Below are 23,882 nucleotides of genomic sequence, written 5' to 3'. Positions count from 1 at the left end.
TGCATACGTTGTGATTTGATGAAGAGAAAAAACATATGCAAATTAAATTGAAGAAGAAACGATATATCTAGAAGTGCATATATAATACCATCAACATTTGAATTGTCTTGTCGCGTCCCTCCTCCAGATCCATAGGATTGCTTTTTGCCAACAAAGTATACAACTCCGTAAGGCCTCAGACACTGCTATCACATCCAAGCTCAGAATCAGCACATTAAAAAGGTTCTTTTTTTCTCTTCTAGTAGGGGCAATCTAGGAAAGTTTGATTCCTAGATTTTATCAATTGTAGAGCACATATAGAATGTGAAATTTTAATTTCAAAGCTTCCATTAACCAATTGCCGCCATGATGCTTGAAACCCATCCATACATTTCCATAAAAAGCCATGGTTGATCTTGTCGTTACACTACTCTCAATAACAAAAAATTTCTATCTATCAAATGCATATCCAAATTCAAAACACCACCATCACCTAGTCGTTGGATGTAGCCAAATGATCCCATATAACCCCTCACTTATCCTTCTTCTACCACAAAATGAACTAAAGAGGCTACAACACCGCTTACAATCTCTTCTTAAACCAAGGAAGTGAAAGCAAAAAATACAATATCATGGGTTCCATAATAAATTGCACTACTTGAAGTTGTGTATGAAATCCCCATGATTGAGTTTTCCGATGCATAAACTTGTCCCCCGACTTATTGTCAATCCATTCAATCAAGTATATTATGGCACATTGACCTCCAATAGATACTCCCAAGTGTCTAAATCTTGAACCTTTCATGATTATAGACCTCTACCATTTCACACTTTCTAAATCCGTTTCAGTGCAAGAGATAAGATGATACTTCCTCGGACACATGCATATGTTTTCAAGATTTCTTTTGAGTCTTGTACAAACATAAAGGAATTTTTAGCCAAAGCATGTGCCACTAATTGTCTTGTAGAATAAAACCACATGTTGCAAAAGACAATGACAAAGGATGCAAGAGGATTTTAGCAAATAACAATGGACTAAGTATGTATACTTGTCCCTTCAATTTAGTGAGAGGGATATTTCGTGTGACATTGTCATCTCTCTTATTACAAGAGATCCACCTCCTCCAATTTTTATGCACTGTGAAGCCAAGGCAAACTTGTCCTAGACTTGGGATACTGTTCTCAAGCTTTTCATTTGAGGCATGTAACAACTTCAAGGAATCGTTCACTAGCAAATTATCTTTTCAATGAAATGTGTAACCCCACAATATCACCGCAAATGGTAGGACTTGATGACATTAACAACAAAGGGTGTGTAGCAATGAGAAATAATGAAGGATTGAGAGGATCGAGACTTGATCATAGCGAAGCAACAAAGTGACGAACAAACACATTGGGGTTTGAGGATACGATGAATGGCAATCGAAAGAGAGAGTTGGGGCCTATGTTTGTAAATTTGAGCAAATAATGAAGCATTCATCATATAGAATTTCAATAATTAAATAGTTTTATTTAACTAACAAGATCAAAACCGACCTTAGCTCAGTTGGTAGAGCGGAGGACTGTAGTGGTAAACTGAAATCCTTAGGTCGCTGGTTCGAATCCGGCAGGTCGGATTCATAAGATTGCCTCTTTGGGTGGCTTTTTTACATTGCAAATCAGATCAAGTTCTCCTCATTTTTGTTTAAAGTTTGCCATCATAAGATATTCTTTCTCTTATCGGTTACTTTTATATGACAAATCATATTAAAGTTCCCTTGATTTTGTCCTCATTAGAGTTCCTTTTCCCTTATCACAGGCACATTGATTTGGATTGTAAAGGCCTCTAGCGTTGGAGCTGGATTATTTGCAAATTGTTCTAGTGTTTTCACATGAAACTCAATGTTAATTGTCAAAATATTGCTCTCAAATAGCATGAACCTTATTATTACTTGTTATAAGCATGCCGCTCATTGACTTGGTGAGATAATAAAAGAAAAGAGCAATGCTAATTAATGAATATGATGTACTTTTCCTCATATTACCTTGGGCCTCCAGCTTGAAACACATGGCTATGGTTCTACATAGAAACATGTAAATTAGGGGCATGTTTAACATTCTGATCTTGATCCATTAAAACAAGCTTTGCAAATCTCCAAAGTAGGTTAACTCCATGCCCAACGTTCCAACGTCATTGAGATACAAACATGAGAACTAGGATGGTCATTAATAAGATCTATACACCTTTGTTTAACATGTTTAAAATAAGCTTTGCAAATCTCCAAAGTAGGTTAGCCCCATGCCTCAATCTCGTTGACATACAAACATGACAACTAGGATGGTCGTTAATAAGATCTATACACCTTTGAATGTAACAAGTAGGTTTTTTCAATTCTAGAGAGCCTCTGCTTGACCATATGCTATGGTGTTCAAATAACAAAAAGGTTACCTCTGCATGGTATCTATCTAACTACTTTGAGAGAATTTGTTTATCTTGATTGCACATTTACAGTAAAATGCATATCATAGTATCCAGCATATTTTGTACAACATATCTCATTTTATATGCTCTCCCTTTAAGAAGAAAGTCTCTTCACTTTTTCAACTTTTAAAAAACGTTTCAAGTAAGGTATTTGTGAGAAAGATATCCATTCGTGGAGTACACTACAACATCCAACTACTTGTTATGTTATTACCTTTGCCCAGGCTAAAGTCTAGCCTTAAATTTGCCCAAAACAAGATGAGCATATTGTCTAAACCAACCTCGTTGTATTATTGGCATTAAAGAATCTCCAATCGTTTTATGGTCAATCCAAAAATACACTAGGAAAATGCTGTCATAGTACAAATTAAATACTCTCTCATAAGAGAGCAAAAGAATCCTTCATAAACATCAACATTATCAGATGTGCATTTGTCAAAACAAATGCTGAGTTGTGAAATATCATATTCTATATCATTTCTTGTTCAGATCCTATTGAATCCAATACCATACTAAATCATACTCTGATGTTTGGTTCTGAATCAAGGAACTCATTGATGTCGTGAATATTGTGATAGAAGAAACTTCGGGGATTATGAGATAGACGTGTTGCCCCAAAACCTCTGTATTTCTCTTTCTGATGGGCTGTTGCAATGTCTACAAACTTTGTGACCAACTCACTTTTAATAAGGGTTGATTGACGTTTGAAATCATCTAAATGCATCCACTACACAAAACAAAATGCCATCATCATCATCATGTGCATAGATAAAACAGTCTTAGCTAGTGCTTCACACTTATAACATACCTTGGCTGCTGCTATTTCAGATTCCTGCACCACTATTTTCGATGATAACGGTTTCAAAACACAAAGAAAAAAGAGATCCGACTTGCCAAATGCAACATCATGTGCTTGCCTATAGAAAAAGAAATCACCAGGAGATAAACATAACGAGTTCAGAACACATTTCCATTATTCATAGATTGAAAGAATTTCTCTGAGACTAAAGCCTAGATTTGAGTGATGATGGTGCACCAAATAATGGAAACCATAAATGAGTTGCAAATAAAAGTGAGCATAGAACGAAGAGTCCTTGTCCTAATCAGAGGGTCACCAAGATATTATACATTTTACATATACCTATATTTATACTCTCAGTGACATTATCTATTTATTTAGCATCCTTTAGGATGCACAAGGTATTGTCTATCTCCCACAATGGTTAAAAGCAGGAATTATGTGCAACTGGAAAGATTTGAAACATTTGATAGTTGAGACACCTGACCTGACGCCAAGTACTTCAATGAACTCAGTTTGAACCTGTTATTCAGAGCAATCATCAAAACTAATAGAAGATCTACTCTGTCGTTATCCAGCTACTTTGTCTGAAAAAAACCATAACATGACTTACAGATGTTTCCTCTTCTACTTCACGCACTATCCCATCCTTGATGTCTTCTCCCTGTCCATATAAAACAATATATACATGGTTATTAAAAAGTATTAGGTTTTTCAAACAAGATTAGAGCATATATTATGAAAGAGAAACAAAAAATCACTACAACACCCACACCCAAAGGTGGGGTCATTCATAAAGCACGGGACTTACTGCCTATTTAATATGTGAGCCTATGCTTCCAACCAAACTTTGAGTAAGTATTCAGAAGATAAATTTAAGTGCCTTCTTAAGCAATAAAGAAATTGCACACCGCAAATTTTCCTATTTTTCTCAACAACAAATCTTTCTTATTACCATTGCTCACCATGTGTACCATACCGGTTGGCACCTTCCAAAAACCAGTATCCTTTGTAGGGCCCGTTAGTTCTTGTACAACCAAGATCTAAGAGAAAACTGATAGATTTTAGCGGCATAGGATTGTCATATGCAGAAAAACAATCTTCAGCATATTGTAGCAAAGGGTGATTATACACCTCATTTTTGTCATTTATTACAATTGCACCAGCTCCAACTTGATGAGAAGCATTAGGAGGAAGCGTAGATGGACTTTCAGGAATCCAGTATGTAAGAATAATGAAGTCAGGTTCAGCATGGTGATACACAAAGCCCTCCTGGAACACATTATACAAAAGACTTATCATCATTACAAATGTAGACTTAAAATTGAGCGGAAGCCAAAGAATGGCTCAGCATGGTGATGCACAAAGACCTCGTGTGTAGCATTCAAAAGAAAAAAAGCTTTCCTATCTAAAAGAAGCACACTCAAGGGTGACAAAATATATTTAGATGATGATTCACTCCAATTCAATTGACACATTGTAAAAAAAACATGCCATGAGTGCTCGATGCAAGAAAGGAAGGAAAATGGGTTGTATATAGAGATGGCAAGGTCATTATTATGGAGAAGAGAGCCGCATGACGATGTAAGGAATTGCAATGGCTCTCTAAGGACAGATGTCGGGTATTTTGAAGATACCTTATAGAACACAGATATTGCTAGGTATACAGAGACCCAGCAATGCATAGCTAGTAAACTCCCCAATGTACAAGGATATAAATGGGAATTAGTATGTCGTCCTCAACCACAAACACTAGGAAACATTAGAGGCTCAGGATGAGTGGCTATGTTGTACAAAAAGGAGCTCCATGAGAGAGTGCATGTTGTGCATAGGGATATAGATTCATGTTCTATGCGAATACATATCAAAAGAGGGGATCTTATGGAACTATATATGGTAATTTACTTTCGATCTACCAAATCACTAAGCAAGGTTATAATGTCTACTTTGATAGCTCAGTTTTGGAAGTCATTGACACCAACAGCCTACAAATTGTAGCTAGTGGCACACAGAAGGGCAGCCTCAGGGCCAGGATCATGATGGATTGGTAGGTGAGCACTTTATCTATGCCCATGACATCTTGCTCCCATTGCTTGCACAGAACTTTAATAGAGTTGTGCATGAAGGTTTCCCTACTAGATGGCCAGAAAATCCCATTGTGTAAATCCTCAAGAGTGGAGATCCATGATGCTGGTCAACTATAGGATAATCATGATTGGAGATTACTTGGCTAAACTATATGGCTCGATCCCACAGTCAGAATTGAGTATATCGGCAGAGCAAAATGGTTGTCGTTCAGCTGGACAGGCAGGCTTTTGGAATGGGTCCATAACTTTGGATCACATATTGACCCTCCAATCCCTTATTGAGGAGGGCCGAGCCCATAATAAGAGGATTTATTGCTGCTTAGTGGATTTCAAAAAAGCCTTTGACACCAACACTCCTCTATGGAGTAGAAACATTGGAACCAAGTCTTAACAAGGCAAATAACTGGAAAGATTTAGAGAGACTTTTAGTCTCAACGATTGCCTGCATGATAATAAGCAAAGCATGAGCGCCCCATGATATAATCTGGGCAGAGATAGGAGCAACCCCTATAATCACCGAGGCATTATTACAATTAGTGACCCATAACCAATGGCTTTGGAGCTTCCTAAAGGAAGGTACTCAAGGTTGGTACTTATGTCATCAAAACAACTTGCTGAACATGGAGACATTCATTGTTGGTACACTGAATTGCAACAATGGTTCAAGTCACATGGCATAAGCATAAATGCACTACCCCCAATCCAATAGAGCTTGGATTGTCCCCATCTAAACATGACCAAAGTGGGAAAAAATACAATGATCCGAACTGATATTATTAACTTCGAAAACAAGATAACATGAATCAGCCCCAAAATATCACTTAGTACGAAGATGGCCCACTATAAGACACACTTTTTACACACATTGAAGAATGGATTCATCACCAAGCAATCTTATATGGACATCTATTCTATCGCTGCGCAGTGTGATAGGACAGCTGCGAACTTCATCAGCAAGTGGATTGAGGTTGGCAGATATGCATGAATACCTCTAGAAGACGGAATTTACCAATTGTGTCATCAGCAAGTGGAATCTGAAGAACACTATGTTTGTCACTTCAAAGTTTTTTATGTAATAAGAGGCAGATATTGCCTCTTTAAACAAAGGTTTGGCCCTCAAGCAAGGTAATGGAATATGAGAACCAACAGGCTTTGAATTTTTCTTGCTAGTACCCAAGAGATACAGGGAAAAGTTATTGAAGGACAACAGTACAGCCACACAAGCTCATCAACAAAGAACTACTATAACTTTCTTTACGCACATCACTTCTACTCATGCTACAAGCCAATCAAGGGCTACATAAATGGGTTCCTAAACAAGACACCGCAAAGGCGTTACAATAGATCAGGAAATAGTAATTTGTTGTGCACATAGGCCCCAACCCACCCCATGGACCATAATCTCACCAACCTTGTAATCGAAAAATAAAGGCTATTATCCCCCGTCATCATGGGTACTTCCCTCACTTCAGAGACATCTCCATTCTTGATCGACCTATCCTAAAGATCTTTCGAAGAAAAAAATTACAATATATATGACTCAAGAATCTTACATGTACCGATAACAAGATTCTTTAGTTTCTTTTTATCTTATTTACTTTTTATACTTACTAACATTTATTTATTTTGATTTGTTCTCAACGATGAGATAACACTTAAGATGCAATATCTTGTTTGCTCTTATAGGCCATTTTGGCCTCTTAAAAGATGTTAATATTTCTTTCTTTCTTCCAGCAACTCAAATATGTTACTCAAATCAACAAAAGATGTTCTATATTTAAAGAACTACTTTACCTCCACAGCAGGATGGACAAGGTTTGAATTCTTAATCGGTAGCTTCAGCCATATCCCTCTAAACGACTGCAAGAAACCAAACATTTAATCGAACAAATCTGACACATTATGCAGCAAACAAAAACTCTATATTTCAATATCATAGACTTCACATCAAGGAGGGGTGTGTGTGTGTGTGTGTGTGTGTGAAAAGTATCTGGACATAAAATACTGCATACAGGATAAATTTTAAATTATTAATTTGAAATTTTGATTACAACATTTAAAGGGGAGTAATTTACTCGCTAAATACCAGAATAGACATTCTTATTTATAGATAGTGCATGCCATAATTCTTGTTTTTCAATGCTTCAGTTAATGCAATGTAATTAAGATAAATGCACAAGTAAACTCTACTCTTCCAGAACATAAATTGCCTCAACGTGGAGTCAGATATTTACCACTCAACAAATGATGTTTATACATGATGCCATGTGTGGAATTAATGGATTTATGCTTGGTCATGATACATTAGCTCCATATTAGGGCTAAGAAATTGGTGAAAATGTAGACCATGACACTTTGAGAGTCATATCTCTACTCCAGATTATAAGGCTACACTCCCAATCATCAGTGAAGAGAACAGAGCAGGTGGGCAAGAAATTAAGATATTTGACATAGTGCCCAAGCAAGAAGATACAATACCAGCTGCCATACTTGTTCATTTTACACCTCTGGTGCTTTTCTCACTTCAAGACCTCTACATACTTGTTCAGCTCATGTTGGTGATATTTCAAAGGCAGAAGTTTCAGTCCATCCAGGCTCAGAATCTTAAGTGCTTAAAGGATGAGATTATTTGATACTGTAGGCAGTTTTAGTAATTGAGTTATATCTATATGGGTTAGTTCTTCAAAAAAATGAGACCACGTTTTAAGACATGGTCTCTCATTCGGTCTAGTGGGCTGTTCAGGTCTCTTAAAAGAAGTTAACCCATTTCCCTCTCTAATTGTACAGTAGTCTCCAATGCCTAAGGGTATCAAACACCAGCTTATGCGATGGGGAGGGTAAAGTTATAGATCTTTGAGTGAAAATCCACAAAAAGGGTGCCAAAATCTTCGCAGTTAACAATGCCCCAAGTTGGCTCTGACAAACTGGGCATGTAAGGAATCTCTCTCTCTCTCTCTCTCTCTCTCTCTCTCTCTCTCTCTCTCTCTCTCTCTCTCTCTCTCTCTCTCTCTCACACACACACACACATACATACACGTGTACCTTTGCTCTCCAGTGATCCATAGATACTCTGAGACGCTCGATGAAGTGAGAAGGAACGGTAGGGAAGTCAGCTGAATTGACGATGAAGCCACCATAGCTATCTTCAGTGCCTGTGAAGATCAGCGGATCTTCGTGTGAGCTACAGGAGTCCATGATCCACGTTAAAGGACAAACAAAGGAAGCATTTTGGCATTTATCTAAAAAGCATTGTCGTCGACACAGGAGATACAGAATCTGTCTGAGAGAGAAAGAGGCTCTTAGCACCACCAAAGGGAGCATTAAATTCACACGCTTCTCTTGCTTTTGGTCTGTAATTCAATATATGTATATTATATATTCGCTTTTCACATATAAAGTACATATAAATTCCCATTTTCTATGTGAGAGGCCCCTACAAATTACAAATTACAAATTATGCATGTCGATTTGACATCCCAAAATTCTATTTTCCATTATATACATACATATTGTGGTGTGCATGTGGCTCGTTTTGATCTCTTTATGTGCATTTCACAATATGTCACTTATTATAGATACTATAATGTGTGTATAATAATATATTTATACTATGTATATGTTTTTTCTTCTAAAAAATTATATGTTTTTTATAACACGCTAAAAATAATATCATCATCATCATGATTCATCATCATATATGTAATTATATATATTCTTTTATTCTTTACTAATAATATTAGTTGAAATTTTAAACAATAACCTTTATTAAATACTCTTGAGAGTGTAAACTCTAGGTTTGATTTTAATGTTTTAAGTTTTAAGTTAAAACTAAATTGTTTACTTACCTAAAATTTTAAGTTAAAACAAAATATTTCACTAACCTTTTTTTCATACTTATTAGTAAAAACATTTAACACAATATTTATTTTAGGCATTTCATTATCTTTTCTTTTCAAAAAAATATATCCTTCCATTACTTTTAAAAAGCATATCAGCTACAAAATACAAAATAGATGGAAAGGAAATACAAATTAGTTTTATATTATCTTTGTGAGGTATGTTTATTTGTGCATCTTTGTGTACTTTCTATAGTAATGAAATGTATAACAATGAAGCATTATATAGAGCTTTTCATTATTAAAATTTGTATTTCAAATGACATGTTAGCTTTTGCACTCTCATGTCATATGACATACATCTTTAAAAAATGCCCGTCAAAAAACTTTAATGCTAACCCATCAAATTCAGGCCCTAGTTGTTGTTATTTCTAATTCCTGAATTCCTTCAATTCCATTCAGATCATACATCTCTTTTTATCATACTTAATTGCTTGAGTTTAGCAAATAAGGTCACCAAATCATTCATATCACTTAGTGATTCATAAAAACCCTCTAAATGTGAGAAAGGAACAATATCTGCAAGTGATTTTATTTCTTCCTGTTCTCGTATGGAAGTTTGGACTATGTAGTACAGTTGTGATACTATGGTGTGTAATGCATCTGTTAGCAAAAGAATATTTTGGGCAAGGAAGCTACAATTGGTTATTTCATGAGACATGAAATCAAATTTAATTGCAACAAAGCTAGCTTAATGGTGTCTTGTTGCACTTTATTTTCTAGACAGAAATTCACATCAATACCAACATCTTCATGCCCTACATCCATTAGCAACTACTGAAGTGCAGCGGTAGGATGGGTGTAGGAAATTTGTAGCTCATATCAAACAGCTCATAATGCATAAAATCAAGTATGTTAGGACACAATTATTAGTCCATCTTCATTTCTTTACTATTACTACCTTGCCTCTCACCACCCAGCATTGCCTATGGAGTTTGGTTATAACTAGTTGTTCATGTTCCTTATCACAAGTGCAAAACTGAAGGTCATTGGACTATCATTTATGATGTGGATGATGCAATATATAGATAGAAGATACTCTTCCAGGTCAATACTTTTGCAACACGCCTACCACAAGTGACAAGATGATGCAAACATTACTGGAAAACTGGCTTTTATTATGTTCAGATGAAAAAACAATTGAGAAACTGGCTTTTATTGTGACCAGGTGCAAAATTTACCAAGAAAGTTGACTTTATTATGGTCAGGTGCAAGATACAGATGTTCGTCATTTCAGCTGCAAGCCCTTACCTGACCTCAAAAATGTGTTAACAAATGAATCTGAATGGTAACTTCCATGAGGGGAGATTTCTTGCAACCTCAAACTTGTTCAGTAGTTACATATGTACAAATAAATACATCCACAAGATGGTGAATAAATGAAACTAGAATGCAGGCACCTACTCTTAAATGCAACCCATCATTACATCTCCATGTGGAAGGCAAGACATCATTATGTTTCAACAGAGAAAAGAGAATACACATGCCCCAATGAACACTTCAATTGAAGATTGTCACAACATATTTGCCATAACCTTCAGAGCTGACTCTATTTTATTGCCTACGTTGCATTGAAGATGGCTCACATTATTGCATATACATGTTAATGATCCAAGTTTGTCGGAAGTGATATCAGATTTATCGAATAACTGTGATCTTCTCACCTTCAAAAACTGTTCGAGTGCAATAAATGCAGCATTCCAGGTCATCAGTGATGGATGGATCCTCATAAGTTGCAATATCAAGGCACTTGCAACTGCATATTGACTTGTTACAACTAAGCTGGCTATATAAGATGGCAATATGACATCAAGTGCAAAACGAGATGAAGAAAGTGAAGCGTTCAGAACAGTGGAGGTGACTGACGCTGATAGTAGACAAAACGATGTAGAGAATTTGGGGTTGTCTGCCCATATGGCAACATGTCCTGATGCCAAAACAAGTGTGAGAAGACATTCATCAATATATATTGTTCCCTTTTCTGATAGACAACTGTTATTGATCACCTTGCCTTCTATAACAACACTCTTTAACTTTCTGTCAAAATTTTCGAGGGCATAATTTCGAACACTCTCAAATGGCAAAAGCAAAGACACTTTTAGAGCTGAATTTGGGCTTTCCTCAGCAAAGCAATTCACTACCTCAAGACTGCCTTGCTCAGTGAGAAGACTCCTTCCACTTGCTGGTTGTGTCTTGTCAAGAGACTGAAGAATATTCTCTAAATCTCCATAACATGCTAGCTTTTTAAAGGCAATCTTCCAGCATTCATGAAGCATGTGTACACAATTATTAACAAAACTACCAGTCTCTACGGACTTCTCCTCGTAATCTTCCCACTCATCATCCCAACCATCAGCTTGGCCCCATTCAGCATTCAAGCTCCCAATCCCCTCTTGGGTTATTGTCATGGTCTCTGCTGTTCCAACTCCTTCATTAGAATATGCTTCCCACCCAAAAATATCTCTCCATCCTTCCAACAACCGTACTAGCAAAATTGCATGCTCGACAACATTAACCCTGTCTGCAAAAACATTGAAAACAGTGGTTGCCCTGTCCACTGAATCAAGATCCTCCACTTTGACATCAACATCTTGCCAAAAAGAAGATACAAGTTCTGTAGATTTCAGCGCGGCTATAGTTTGTTGGACAGAGGAATTTTTCTCCACACCAACAGTGGTCGGCTCCCATCCGATCCATGTTATTGCATGCTTTTGTAGGTAAACATCAAAATGATTGGATGCAGGAATCTCCTTGCTCTCAGAAACAATAGCTTCACGAAGCTTCAACAGCCAAACTCTTAAATTAGAAGAAAGAGCTCGATTCTCTGCATGATTAGTTAACGACTTCCACACAGAGGTGCGAGCTTCTTTCAATGGATAATTTAGGTTTCCATTATCCATCTCAGAATTGGTGCCCAATGATGATACAGCTTTAATCACAGGTTCAAGCTGAAGCTGGAATTCATCAAAACATTTGGCATCACATGCTATAATTGATGAGCTTATCACTTGAATGTAGATGTTAGGAATATCACTAGTCTTTGTGATACTACAATTGACAATCATACTTTTCAAGTCTTGAATAGCATTGTGCTGAACAAGAACAACAGATTGAAAAGCACACCCAGATGATACCATTGCCTTGAGGAACCTCTCCCTGATTCCACCACATTTGACTAGGTTTGGAAGCTTATCAACCACTGCCTGAGCTTGTGACATATTGATAGTATTCTTCTCAATTAGTTTCACAAAAGTTTGACAACAACTTCTCATATCTGATAGGGATTCTGTAACCTCTCTTGAGATATCATCCTCAGGATATTTTTCTACACCCTCTAGACTATCAGTAAATACCACCACCCAGAAATTGAGCAAAGAACACAAACTTTGTACATGGTACCCCTCCTCATCTTTTAGGAAACTCCTAGTAGCAACACAAAAGAGTGTTTCCATAGCTATCCACTTGTCTTTCCAACCAAGGTACCTAATGTATTTCTTCAAAATTTGGTAACTATCCACCAAGGCGTTCATGCTTAATTTGATATCTCCATCACTTAAATCTTTCATTTTGACACAGGAAAGTGAGCCTGCAGCCTGCAAAGATGATCAGCAACACATAATTGTGAGAAGTTAGAAAATGTTAGAAGCATGTGGCCCTTGAGAAGAGGCAAGTCTATGCAATTGTATATTTGATAGCACAGGAACACCTGATAACGATCAACTTTGCTAGCATTCAGAGGCTCAGAATTCTTCAATACTTTTGCCGAGTCTACAAATGATTGGATGACATGTTTTACATAATCTTCATCACCACCCACAAATTGATCCAATTTAAAGTTTGTAACATATGGTTCAAGCTCCACAGCGTGCTCAGTTAGACTAAGCTTATGCAAGATGTTAGATTGCCATCGCTTCCAGAAAATGTTCATGGAGTCAGATACATTCCCTTCCAAGGGTCCTACAAAAGCAAAAGGTAGTACTTACTCAGAGTTTCGTGAGGTAACTGGCTTCAAAAACAGCTAAAAAGAAAGCACCTAATGAAAATGAATCGCATTTATCATAATAACATGCCTTCATCAGAAACCACATCATGTTTAGATTGTCTTAATGACATCAACAACTTCTCTCTTCTGTGTTTCACACTGTGGTTTGGATTTGTCAATGCATACTGTAAGATGCCATACATCAAACCGAACCTCATAATCTTGCATGTTTCTTTCAGTTCTCTTCTCTTTTTGAATTCCTTGTCTAAAAGCTCAACAGCTTGCTGATAATTTGCAAGGTTCAAAAGGTAGCCACAGCCAACAAGACTTTTATTGTCCTTTGAAATCTCAAGCATTGCAGCATGGGCAAGGTAACACACTAGTTCATCTCTAGGGATCTGATTTGTACGAGCAAGTCCAAGAAGAATGGTAGACACTGACTTCAAAGTCAGATCATCATGCTGCTTACAGGTAACATCACCAGTTGATTCCATTCCAGCAGCTTGCAAAAGCCAAGGCATTCTTATGCAGAGGCCAGGTAAAATTTTCTTCCTTTCCTTCGATAAAAATGTCTCATCTCCAGCACCCTGATTAAATTCTTGTGTTACCTTGCATAGTAATTTACTTCCCTCTTGCATGGTTTGTATTTTATCTTCATCCCAAGGAATCTCTGCATCATAAATATGGGGAGAATCCTTCAAAGATGTAGATACCTTCCTGATTTCAATGCATCGCTTGGAAAGGTCAATCTGTTTCCAAGTGTTGAGAAGCTGCCAAACTGAAACCTCATCACAGTAGCTTAGGGCAAAACCAAGAAGCTCTTTTCGTAACTGCAAGGTTATCCCTTCTACCTCTGGTCCCCTGGCAAGGGCAGCACACAGATCCCATATCGGGCCATGGCCTCGTTTCATTAATTGAAGGCAGAGGTCAAGAGCTAAACTGATTCTCCCTGATGCTGCTGATTCTCGTGCAATCATTTCTTCTACCATTGCAATGTGTTCATCGCTATTTATTCCTAATGACCTTGCTATATCCAGAACATCCTCCACCCTCAAGTTTCCATCTGAACTGCTGCTAATCAAAGCCTTCTTGACAATCTCCATGGGGTCTTTTACCTGTTTGACTTGCATAGGAATTAAAGAGACACCAAGGGCAGGTAGTTTTATGGTAATGGCATCTATGACATCCATTTCAGCAGTAATGGTTTTGCTGTCTTGCATAAGATTCAAACACATCCGAGCTTTCTCAATCTGTATCAGTATATCAACGCATCAATCAGTACATTTTATCCTTGTGTCATGCTAAACGCCAACAAGTTAATTGTAAAAACAAGAAGAAAAATCCCCTGATGATGGCCAAATGACTATCAACAACTCGTCACTGATAGAAGATATGACAAGGTTCCAGATTTGGAATGTCCATGTCCGATGGAGGATACACTCTTATAATATCAAAATAATCCGAGATAAAACTAGTAAAGAAAGAGAGTTTTCTATTATGATATATATCTGTTGTCTCATAGATTCATTGATCCATTAACATATAGAAAATAACCAATTGAAATTGCCACTCGGTATTATTGTTGGTTGTCATTATCACGACAACAATTCTAATTAGATAGTAAAAATCTATAAACCAGATACCAAAAAGTGTAACTAAAGGGAAGAGATACAAGAGGTCATTAACTTGACACGGTCATTGTAGTTTTAGCATTGCCACTGCTACTACAAGTTAAGCTCCTTTTGATATAGACGCAGGTAAAAAACAATTGCAATTGCCATACCTCTGGTGAATCCAAACTCGAGGACGAATAGAAGTATTCTCTTGCGGCTTGAATAATGATTGATTCTGCTCTCTCCCGTGATAGTAGACTGTTTCCTACAGATCGTAATTGAGACTTTGCTAGAGAGAATTTTCCTGCTTTAAGAAGGCCCCTATAGTACTCTAAAAAAAGAAACTGCTTATTCAAGAAAGTAAATGCTTTAGATTGAAGCCTCTGCAGATCATCCCACATGGAAGCCCACTCTGCATCTGATCGCATTGGCTGGCGACGACTGAATTTGCTTAGCATTAGGATAATAAGCTGTTTCACACCCCTCTCATCCTGTGTGGCCTCAAAGAACCCTATGGCCTTTGGTACCTGTAGCCCAACAATGGTGCAATAAGACAAAAACATGTTTACCTGAAATATTAGCAATGAATTGTACTACCTGGTATTGTGATAGTAACCTTCCAGCTTCAACATGGTTAATGGCCTGTTGAATTTTTCTGTTAAGAGCAATATGCTCCCCTTTCATAGATAATCCTGATCCTCCCCAAGCTCCTTCACGAACATCTTTCATGAAATGCTCATCACCACGGCGTTGATCTGTTTGGTTATTTGATTGTGAAAGTAAGCATAAGGATGAAAGTTTTGATAAAATTGACATCATTAAATCCCACTGATCTGTTCTGCTACAAATGTAGACACAATCTAAACCGGCCTTGATGCATTCGATTTCTGAGCCAAAAAACTCATTACAGCCTGTAACCTTACATGCCTCCATTACAACATCACAGATTTGCAGCTGATTATTCTGAGCAATATCCTTCAACCATTTTACAAGCAATAAATCCTCTTCTTGTTGATGATTATTAGCAACAGTTTTACGATTCATGAAAGAACTAGCTTGCTCCTTTAGCCTATCCAAGATATTTGCTTCATTTACATCCTTCATGATATATTTAAACTTATCATAATCAGACATCTGCTGCCAGTTTTGCAGACTCACATTGACGGTTATGTCCTCGTTGCTATTGTATGTGACCCAGTGCAAGGTTGATATATCCTCCCAAATACTTTCTAAGCTCACAAATCCCTTTTGTTTGCCCAAGTCTAGCAACGTTAAAACATTCTCAAGTTGTCCACTGACATAATCTATCTCAGTTGCACGTCTTCTATACCATTCATCCATCTCTTCTTCTGAAGGCCACGCAAACCCTATACATGCTTTCACCAAATATTCAGTGCTCTCGCGTAGGCCTACTACAGAAACTATTTCATCATCCTTGTGTTTTTCAATAATATTTACAATGCCCTCATCCTCTACCCAGTCTCTTTCCCGGCCAGGGATATAAGGCTGTGGTGGAACCAGCTGCGGTAGTAGTTTATCATATGTATGAGGACCTATAGTTTCAGGAATAGCATCTAATATCTTCAGAAGGAAAGGGGTTAGAGAGTACATATGGTGTTTATACAGCAAGTACAATGATCCTATTTTTCCTGAACCTGCTAAGCTTAGTGCAACATCAGGAAGCCGTGCCGATCTGAAGATTTTATAATCCTTTGAGTTGTACCTATTCAATAGCAGATACTCGCATTAGTAATTTAACAAGTTCGCACAAATCTAACGCAAAGTAAACTTCAGCTTCTATGCATAAGTACACCTGCCCATGCTTAAACCGAGGTATGTTTCAAGCCTATCACTGTACTGCAAAATCCGGATTCGTTTCAAGCATAGCTCTCCAATCCAAGAATCTTGTATCATGTGTTTAAAACTGTGGGAACCCAGAAGTAGATCAAGAACATGAAGCCCATGTTGTAGGAGACCATTCATTGCTTCCATGCTTGGACATATTCTTTGCAAACATTCTTTTAGAAGCCATTTCGTATCCTGAATTTTAGGAAGATTCTCCTCTATATCTTTCAGCTCATAGCTAGAAGACAGCCATCGCCTTTTATAAACCTTCTCCTTTTCAAGATCATAGGTCCCTGCCAATGAGAGTGCAAAATCGAACTTTCCATTCTGCAATAACTCTTCAAAAAGTTCAGGCACTGTGTGTTCACGTAATGAAAGAAGTCTCCAACCAGTGTTTTCAGATTTTTGACTTGTTTGGGGCACTTCATTTAATGTCCTTGTCTCATATTGCATGTTATCTAAAAGAAAGATACACCTCCTTTTGCCATGAACTATTTGCAGTTCATCACATGAAAAACCTCCAACAAATTTTGAAGATATCTGGAGTTCAGGTAGAGACATCATAAACAATGAGCCCTCTTCATTGAGAAGAAAAATGGCATTGTTTGACCACCAGAAAGCTCCTTTTACATGTAGGCTTTCTGACATAAATCCTTCTTTTGATGTGGGCTCTGACGCTACTTCGAAATAAGAAAAGTTTGAATCTTCTTTCTTTCCAACAGACTTCTCCAGTATATCTTTAGTTTCAATCATCGTGTCAACTAAGCGATGGTCATTATTTTTAGTGATTTGGATCTCCTGAAGTGTCCATCCCTGAGCTTGTTGCACACACACTAACCGAAGCCTTGCTCGTGACTCTATTAGCCCTACATAATGACAAGAAGGTGACATTACCAGCTTCAGTGGTGAAAAAGATGGCATGATTGGAGAATCAGTCATTATATCTGTAGATCCGAGCAGCTCCAATGAGTCCCAAAAATCTTGGATTTTCCACAGGGACAGGCAGTAGCATCCTATTGCATGGTAGGGATGGATCAGTTGTAGAACTTTTCAGAGTAGAAATTGATTTTTCAAGAAAATGAAGAGTCCCTCAGTTTAAAACTCACCAGCAGATTTTGAAATATTGCTGCCAGTTGATAAACCAGCAACTGCTAGGATTGATTTCTCAGAATTGAGGTCGTGGCAAAGCAAACCCCATGGATACATCTTTTTCAAAGAAGAATATGAAATCATCCTTGGATTTGCTGAAGTGAATCCCTCATGCCCACATTGAACGTGATAGACATTGCAATCAGATGAAAGAACTGCTAAACTATATCTGACATACATGAAACTTGTGTTAATGTGCACCAAACTAAAGTTTATCAACTTAAAATGTTGACGAGCATCACCTTCCCGAGGTTGAAGACTGTTTTATGAACATTCCAAGAGCATGTCCACTGGATTTCCAGCATTGCAGAGAGATTCTCGCAAGCTCTCTCCCACTACTACTAAGCATGACAATTAGTTTACAGCTTGTCAATACAGCAAATATATCCAACGCCCCTAGCCAAACTCCATAAACAACATATCCAGCCTCTGAAGTACCTACATTATCACATGCATCGAACAGTTCACCTTGATGTGCCAGAAGTTTGTTATGATTGTTAATTGCATGCTACAATGAGATTATAAACAAGCTTCTCTAAACAAATTCCTACGCAGCATCACATTCAAATGCCTTCTATAAATTGGAAGAAGAGTGTTAACATTCTTCTGATTCAGGCACCTTCATATGTCTACCACGGTGAGCTTCACTAGAGTATTTCCAGAACCAACAACATTTTTTGAAAAAATATATTGCATGCCAAATACTTGGAAACTATATAAGCTTAAATTTTGAACATCTACATGAATGAAACACTATGCCAACATTTTCTTCTTGGAACAATCTGATGCATCAGCCATCATACTGGGGAACAATGAGTACGAAGCACATTGACCAACCAATAGTGAAGTTCACCAACAAAATTTTTGGTTTAAATAGGTTCTCCAAATTGCACTTGTCCACCTATACCATATATGCAATATAGAGCACTAGAATAATGAAGAAAGTGGATTAACAGGTAGACTACACCTAACAATCAACAACGGTTTAACGGTAAAAATGGTTTGGTTCGGTTCAGGTTCAAGTTTTTTTTAATGGTTTGGTTCAGTTTGGGGGTGAACGGATCGGTTTGGTTTAACTGTTTGATGGTTTTTTAATTTTTTTTGATTTTTTTTAAACAACCTTTTCATTTTTAAGCCTAATTCTCACATTTCAGGAAAAATCTTTAAATTTTGAAATAGTGAAAAAAATTAATTTTAAATTTTGAATTTCGACCTAAGTTGAAACCGAAAACGAACCACTAAACCGCAGTTTTAGCGGTTTAATGGTTTAATGGTTTAACCGTTTAGATTTTTACCTAATGGTTTTGGGGCTCGGTTTGGTTCGGGTTTCAAAAATTTTAAACGGTTCCGTTTGGACACTCTCGAACCAAACCGAACCGTTGCCAATTGTTAACTACACCTATGCAGGTGCTCAGGATTACTATCTAGCTACCCAGTCAAATTACCTCATAGAACAAAAGTCCTCAGGAATTTACTGATATAAAACATCCATTCTCACATCTTATATATCCAGGAGATAAAGGATTTCTCATTGACCTTTAAAAAGTTAAAATTTCCTCATAACACTGATTATCACAGCTCATTCATGTAGCAGTATGATTGACAAAAATAGCTGATTATATACATAATGAAAGCTAAGTCGATACATATTTGATATAGCACTGACTCTCACACCTATGTATACAAGACAGAAGTGGCTGATTATACACCCAGAAGAATGTATTAATTTGTATTGATGACTCACGCAATGCATATTTTCATGCCTCATTTACGCTGTGATATTTGAGATCACACACACAAAGAGACGTCATTTTTTGTACCCAAATCATACCATTAATAAGAAAGTAGGTGATCATACACAAAAGAAATGGATCATCCCATCGAATTTATACTGAGGAAAGAAAAGTGACACCTCATTTACAAAGTAATATCTATAAGCAATTTCTTTTTCATGTTGAATTTGTATTGATGGAGCACAACCTCATTTACACCTTAATATTATTAAGAAATGTATAGCTGATTATTACACACAGAAGAAATGCCTTGATGCTTACTTGTGCTGGTTCCTACTGCATTTGCAAAGTCATTCTCTCTAGAGAGAAATGTTATATTGAATCCATCTATAACTGCTACATGATTTCCATCATCCGAAGCAACAAAATATTGCCTTGGTTGCTGCAATCTTATCTCTTTCTGACCCCTCCACCATTGTCCCAAACCTGCTGGATTTAATCACAAATGCTTCTGAGGCTGTATTTTCTTCATATAAATCCTTCTGTTTCATAACTTTTTCATTGTTTTCTATTTTTTCGTCAAATATATTTCTGCTTTTGAATTATTTTTCATCAAAAATATTTTTGTTTCGTATCAATTGCCATTTAGTTATTTCTGAAATACGGAGAGAAAGACAGATTCAAGAAGAGATTGATGACCTACCAGCTATGATCTTTCCAGAAAAAAAACTCGGATTACGCAATGAAGAGTCCTGCAAAAGTAGTTTGCGTCATCAGAAAAAAAAAATACTTTCTCGTCTGTTTAATAATAAGAAATACACATGTCAGTACAGCAAAGTTTCAGAAGAGGTTGATGATCTAATCGGAAACCACCATTCCAGACAAGGAAAAACGAAGATTTATCTAACTACTTATAAATCAGTTATCAACGAGATAGGATAAAATAACCTTAGAAGCAATAAAAGACATATAAGAAAGGCTATAATGGGAAGAGGAGAAGAAAGATAAACGTTTGAGCCTTGGATCTGCGATTTTCTGTGTTATCACACAACCCGCTAACCAAATACATTAGGTGAAATCCTGTACAAGAAGAGGGGGGAAAGGAATAGAACTAACCTTGCGGTCTTCAGTGTGGTGGTACAGAGTGATGATCATCGAAGATGAAGAAGAAAGAATTGACGACAGAGAATGGAGGGGGGAGGAAAGGAAGGAAGAACGAACGAACGAACGAAACTTACCTTGAGATCTTCGACAGAGGGGGGAACAGGAGGAGGGTCGCATGAAGCAGAAGCGTGGAGAGAGAGGTGGAGAAGAAGGCGATGAGAGACCTCCATTGCGGGGGGAGATGGTTCTTCTGAAGCTCGGCTGCGATCAGGACGCGATCGGCATGGAAGCAGCGGAGAAGGAAAGCGAAGGGATGGCCTTCCTTCGCTTCTTTTCTGAGAAGAAGACAGGGAAAGTGCTGCTGCTTCCACTGCTACTGCTACTACTACTTTCGGGAAATTTACGAAACTAACCCCTCCAAATCCTTCGAGAAATACTATGGTTTTCCTTAATTCCTCGCCATGCCCTTACGTTATTATTGTTGTATTGTTGTTGTTTTTTCCCCTTTGCCAATCCATTTCCTCCCTTGTCTCTCTCTCTCTCTCTCTCTCTCTTCTCGTTCATGCCGCCCGTTGATCTCTCTCCTCTACTTTCATTCTGTCTCACAATGGGCGGCGCACCAACTGCGCCAGAGCTATATTTAGCTTGCCAAATGCAAGGTCATCGGCTTTCCATACAAACCCTAAACCCTAAACCCTAAATATGTCTTTTGCACTCCATAACTCGCTCGCTCGTCCTAAACTGCATGCCATAATTGGTGTATCGAACTAATGACCTTGCAGTCTCCGGACAATCAACGCACTTACCCTTGTGGTAATAAGGTATTCGAGTACCTACTACGTACGGGCGCGAGTTTAAATAAAGCCCTTGACTTCTCACATGTCTTTACTGCCCATATATCTCTCCTTGCTTGATGCCACTTGCAAAATGCTAAGGGTTGAGCACGTGACCTTTTGGTCTCCTCCACAAAACAATGTTACCAACTTTGAGGTATATAATCAAATTAATTTTAACTACGAAAAGGAAACGATTAAGAATATTAACTTAAAGATAGACAACTTTGGGGTGTGTGTGTGGATGTGATGTTTGTGGGTAAATAAAGGAAAGCCATTTTTAGCCAAAAAGGCTACTTTTATGATCATCTCTCTGCTTTGCTTTTCTGACACACACACACACCTCTCTCTTTCTGTCTCTCTCGTACACACACAATTCCTGATGGCTCCACTAAGGTAAGCTTCTCTCATCAGTACTACATCTCTGATTCTCTTCATTTACCCTCTCTCAATTTTACCTACAAATCTAATCCCTTCTTCATTTCTCCCCCCACCCCCTTCCTCCAATTTCCTACAATTAATCGCCCCCCAGTCTGTTTTTCAACACTAATTGATTCAATTTCTTCTTCGAGATTTTTCGTGCTTTCGCCACGAATCTCCCAACCACACACTGTTTTTGACATTTGCAACAGGGAAATCATGGAAAACAAAAGGATAAAACTTGCCCTGCTGAATCCCAGTTTCCCACAAATTTCCCACCAGTTGTTTGATGTAATTACATTGGGAAACAGTTTTTTTGGGGGGAGGGGATGGTGTCTCTTAATCAACCATGTGCCTAATTCGATTGAAATGATGAATAGATACCCGGAGACATAATTAATCTCGATCTGGAGGTGCTCTTCCGTGGTGGTGGTAGACGGGAGTTTCGATTCCTAGACAATCAGGTGAACTTCTGCGGCTCAACGAGGCGCTTTGATTTCTACACAATCATCGGCTCGGCTCGGCCAGGCTCTTCTTCAGATTTCAACGCACTCATTGTGCTAGTGCAGCTCCAGGAGGCTTCTTTTAATTTATATTCCTAGGTAAATAAATTCGTTTCCCGGTCTAGTAAATACCAGAGTACTTTCATGTGCACATTGATGAATCTGCTTTTGCATGTACATCCCCTGATCCAATTGCATCTTCCTAAACTATATAATGGGGGGGGCGGGGGTGCAACTATGCTGCCGAGAGATGTATCGGCAGTAATCAAATGATAGCTAACAACTCATGTGATGGATTTAAGGGTGATTGATAGGTCGGGTGAGAATTGATCGGACCGACATTAGGGGGGAAGGAGGCAGGCAGGTGGGCGGGTGGGCGGGGGGCGATGCAACAAGTTGATCGCGTGGGCGGGGTAATATTGGCTCGGGCATTGGTACCGGACGAGCAGCAGTGTGACATATTAACAACGAGCGAAAAAGACAAAGACAAGGACAATGTGGCGAGATCGGGGGGTGGAGGCTTGCAAGCCGGGGTTTGTGGCCCCGGGGGAGGAGGAGGAGGAGTAACGTCCGAGAAACTGGCTCAGCAGCAGCAGCTCAAGTGCCCTAGGTGCGAATCGAGCAACACCAAGTTCTGCTACTACAACAACTATAGCTTGGCGCAGCCGCGGCACTTCTGCAAGAACTGCCGGCGCTACTGGACACAGGGCGGGGCGCTCCGCAACGTGCCCGTGGGCGGGGGGTGCCGGAAGAACAAGCGCAGCAGCCCGAGCCTCCACACTAGTGGGGGTACCACCGTTGGTGCCAACAACAACCACAACATTGGTACAACTTCTAGCAAGCACATGAATGTTAGGGGTGGGTTGGGGTTGAATGACCCATGCCACCACCACCACCTTCATCATCAATACTTATACCCCCCTTTCCATGACACCTCTTCTGCTGGCTCCACCACCACATCTAGCATCCTTGCTAGATTGAGCTCTACCTTCCTCCCACCTCCTCCTTTCTCTTCCACCCTCCCTCACTTCCCCCATGACCTCAACCTTCTGCAGTCCTCCTCTCTTCAATATGACCCACCCCCCCACTCCACTTCTTCTCTCTTTGAGCTCAATAGCCTCCCCCCTCTCATTGCCCACAAACCCCCCCTCGTCCGCCCATTTAACCACCTCCTGCCCAACACGATCAATGCCGCTAGCCACCACATGAACAACCTCTTAATCAATAACTCCGACAACCTCGTCGGCCCGTCCACTTACCTCGACCCTCGGTTATCCCATGGTACCACTAGCTTAGATCACACCCATATCACATATAATAACAACCTTAACCCTAGTAACCTATATGATCATCTCATAACCCCCTTATTTGATACTAATATTCAGTTGCCCCCTCGTCTAAGCACAAACACGGTTCCCAACTCGGCCACTGCGACTCTCTCATTGATTGAGGATCACGAGCTCTCTGATTTTTCAGCC

At 38.6% G+C, this 23,882-nt stretch overlaps 2 protein-coding genes and 1 non-coding gene across 4 annotated transcripts; 1 reads left to right on the top strand and 2 right to left on the bottom strand.

The window, feature by feature from the left end:
* Positions 1-1,510: 1,510 nt before the first annotated feature.
* TRNAY-GUA (transfer RNA tyrosine (anticodon GUA)) lies at positions 1,511-1,595 on the top strand. Its single transcript is given in 2 exon segments — positions 1,511-1,547; positions 1,560-1,595. It is a non-coding gene; the product is annotated as a tRNA-Tyr (tRNA).
* A 1,112-nt stretch (positions 1,596-2,707) lies between these two features.
* LOC147865384 (nudix hydrolase 8-like) lies at positions 2,708-8,536 on the bottom strand. Its single transcript, XM_087318176.1, has 8 exons — positions 8,369-8,536; positions 7,121-7,186; positions 4,374-4,511; positions 4,205-4,282; positions 3,853-3,903; positions 3,727-3,761; positions 3,249-3,357; positions 2,708-3,167 (listed from the first exon to the last, which is right to left on the bottom strand). The coding sequence occupies exons 1-8, from the start codon at positions 8,519-8,521 to the stop codon at positions 2,958-2,960; spliced, it is 840 nt and encodes a 279-aa protein (XP_087174302.1). The 5' UTR covers positions 8,522-8,536; the 3' UTR covers positions 2,708-2,957.
* Positions 8,537-10,398: 1,862 nt separating this feature from the next.
* On the bottom strand, positions 10,399-20,964 carry LOC147865383 (MAG2-interacting protein 2-like). Of its 2 annotated transcripts, none has more exons than XM_087318171.1 (11): positions 20,783-20,964; positions 20,248-20,296; positions 19,866-20,033; positions 18,054-18,249; positions 17,769-17,980; positions 16,631-17,675; positions 15,415-16,540; positions 14,988-15,344; positions 13,293-14,454; positions 12,929-13,179; positions 10,399-12,815 (listed from the first exon to the last, which is right to left on the bottom strand). In XM_087318171.1, exons 1-11 carry the CDS (start codon positions 20,876-20,878, stop codon positions 10,737-10,739), a joined length of 6,741 nt encoding a protein of 2,246 aa, XP_087174297.1. In that variant the 5' UTR covers positions 20,879-20,964; the 3' UTR covers positions 10,399-10,736. The 2 variants fall into 2 exon arrangements, with proteins under 2 accessions (XP_087174297.1, XP_087174298.1); XM_087318172.1 differs by having other exon boundaries at positions 19,866-20,030.
* Between the last annotated feature and the right edge of the window lie 2,918 nt (positions 20,965-23,882).

Source organism: Azolla caroliniana, unplaced genomic scaffold, assembly GCF_043228905.1.
Source record: "Azolla caroliniana isolate FFs.n. ecotype wild unplaced genomic scaffold, voAzoCaro1.0.p SCAF_4, whole genome shotgun sequence".
NCBI classification, from domain to species: domain Eukaryota; kingdom Viridiplantae; phylum Streptophyta; class Polypodiopsida; order Salviniales; family Salviniaceae; genus Azolla; species Azolla caroliniana.
This window is presented reverse-complemented; position numbering and strand designations above follow the sequence as displayed.

What these genes read in the sequence shown, in the direction of transcription:
- LOC147865383 (XM_087318171.1), bottom strand. Translation starts at nt 20,878, where the DNA reads ATGGAGGTCTCTCATCGCCTTCTTCTCCACCTCTCTCTCCACGCTTCT. An exon ending in CAGTCTTCAACCTCGGGAAG is followed by an intron (nt 17,981 to 18,053) that starts GTGATGCTCGTC and finishes CATGTATGTCAG; the next exon opens with ATATAGTTTAGCAGTTCTTT. An exon ending in GGTTACTATCACAATACCAG is followed by an intron (nt 15,345 to 15,414) that starts GTAGTACAATTC and finishes GTTGGGCTACAG; the next exon opens with GTACCAAAGGCCATAGGGTT.
- LOC147865384 (XM_087318176.1), bottom strand. Translation starts at nt 8,521, where the DNA reads ATGGACTCCTGTAGCTCACACGAAGATCCGCTGATCTTCACAGGCACT. An exon ending in TGGATCACTGGAGAGCAAAG is followed by an intron (nt 7,187 to 8,368) that starts GTACACGTGTAT and finishes GGTTTCTTGCAG; the next exon opens with TCGTTTAGAGGGATATGGCT. An exon ending in CTGAAATAGCAGCAGCCAAG is followed by an intron (nt 3,168 to 3,248) that starts GTATGTTATAAG and finishes TGTTTTGTGTAG; the next exon opens with TGGATGCATTTAGATGATTT.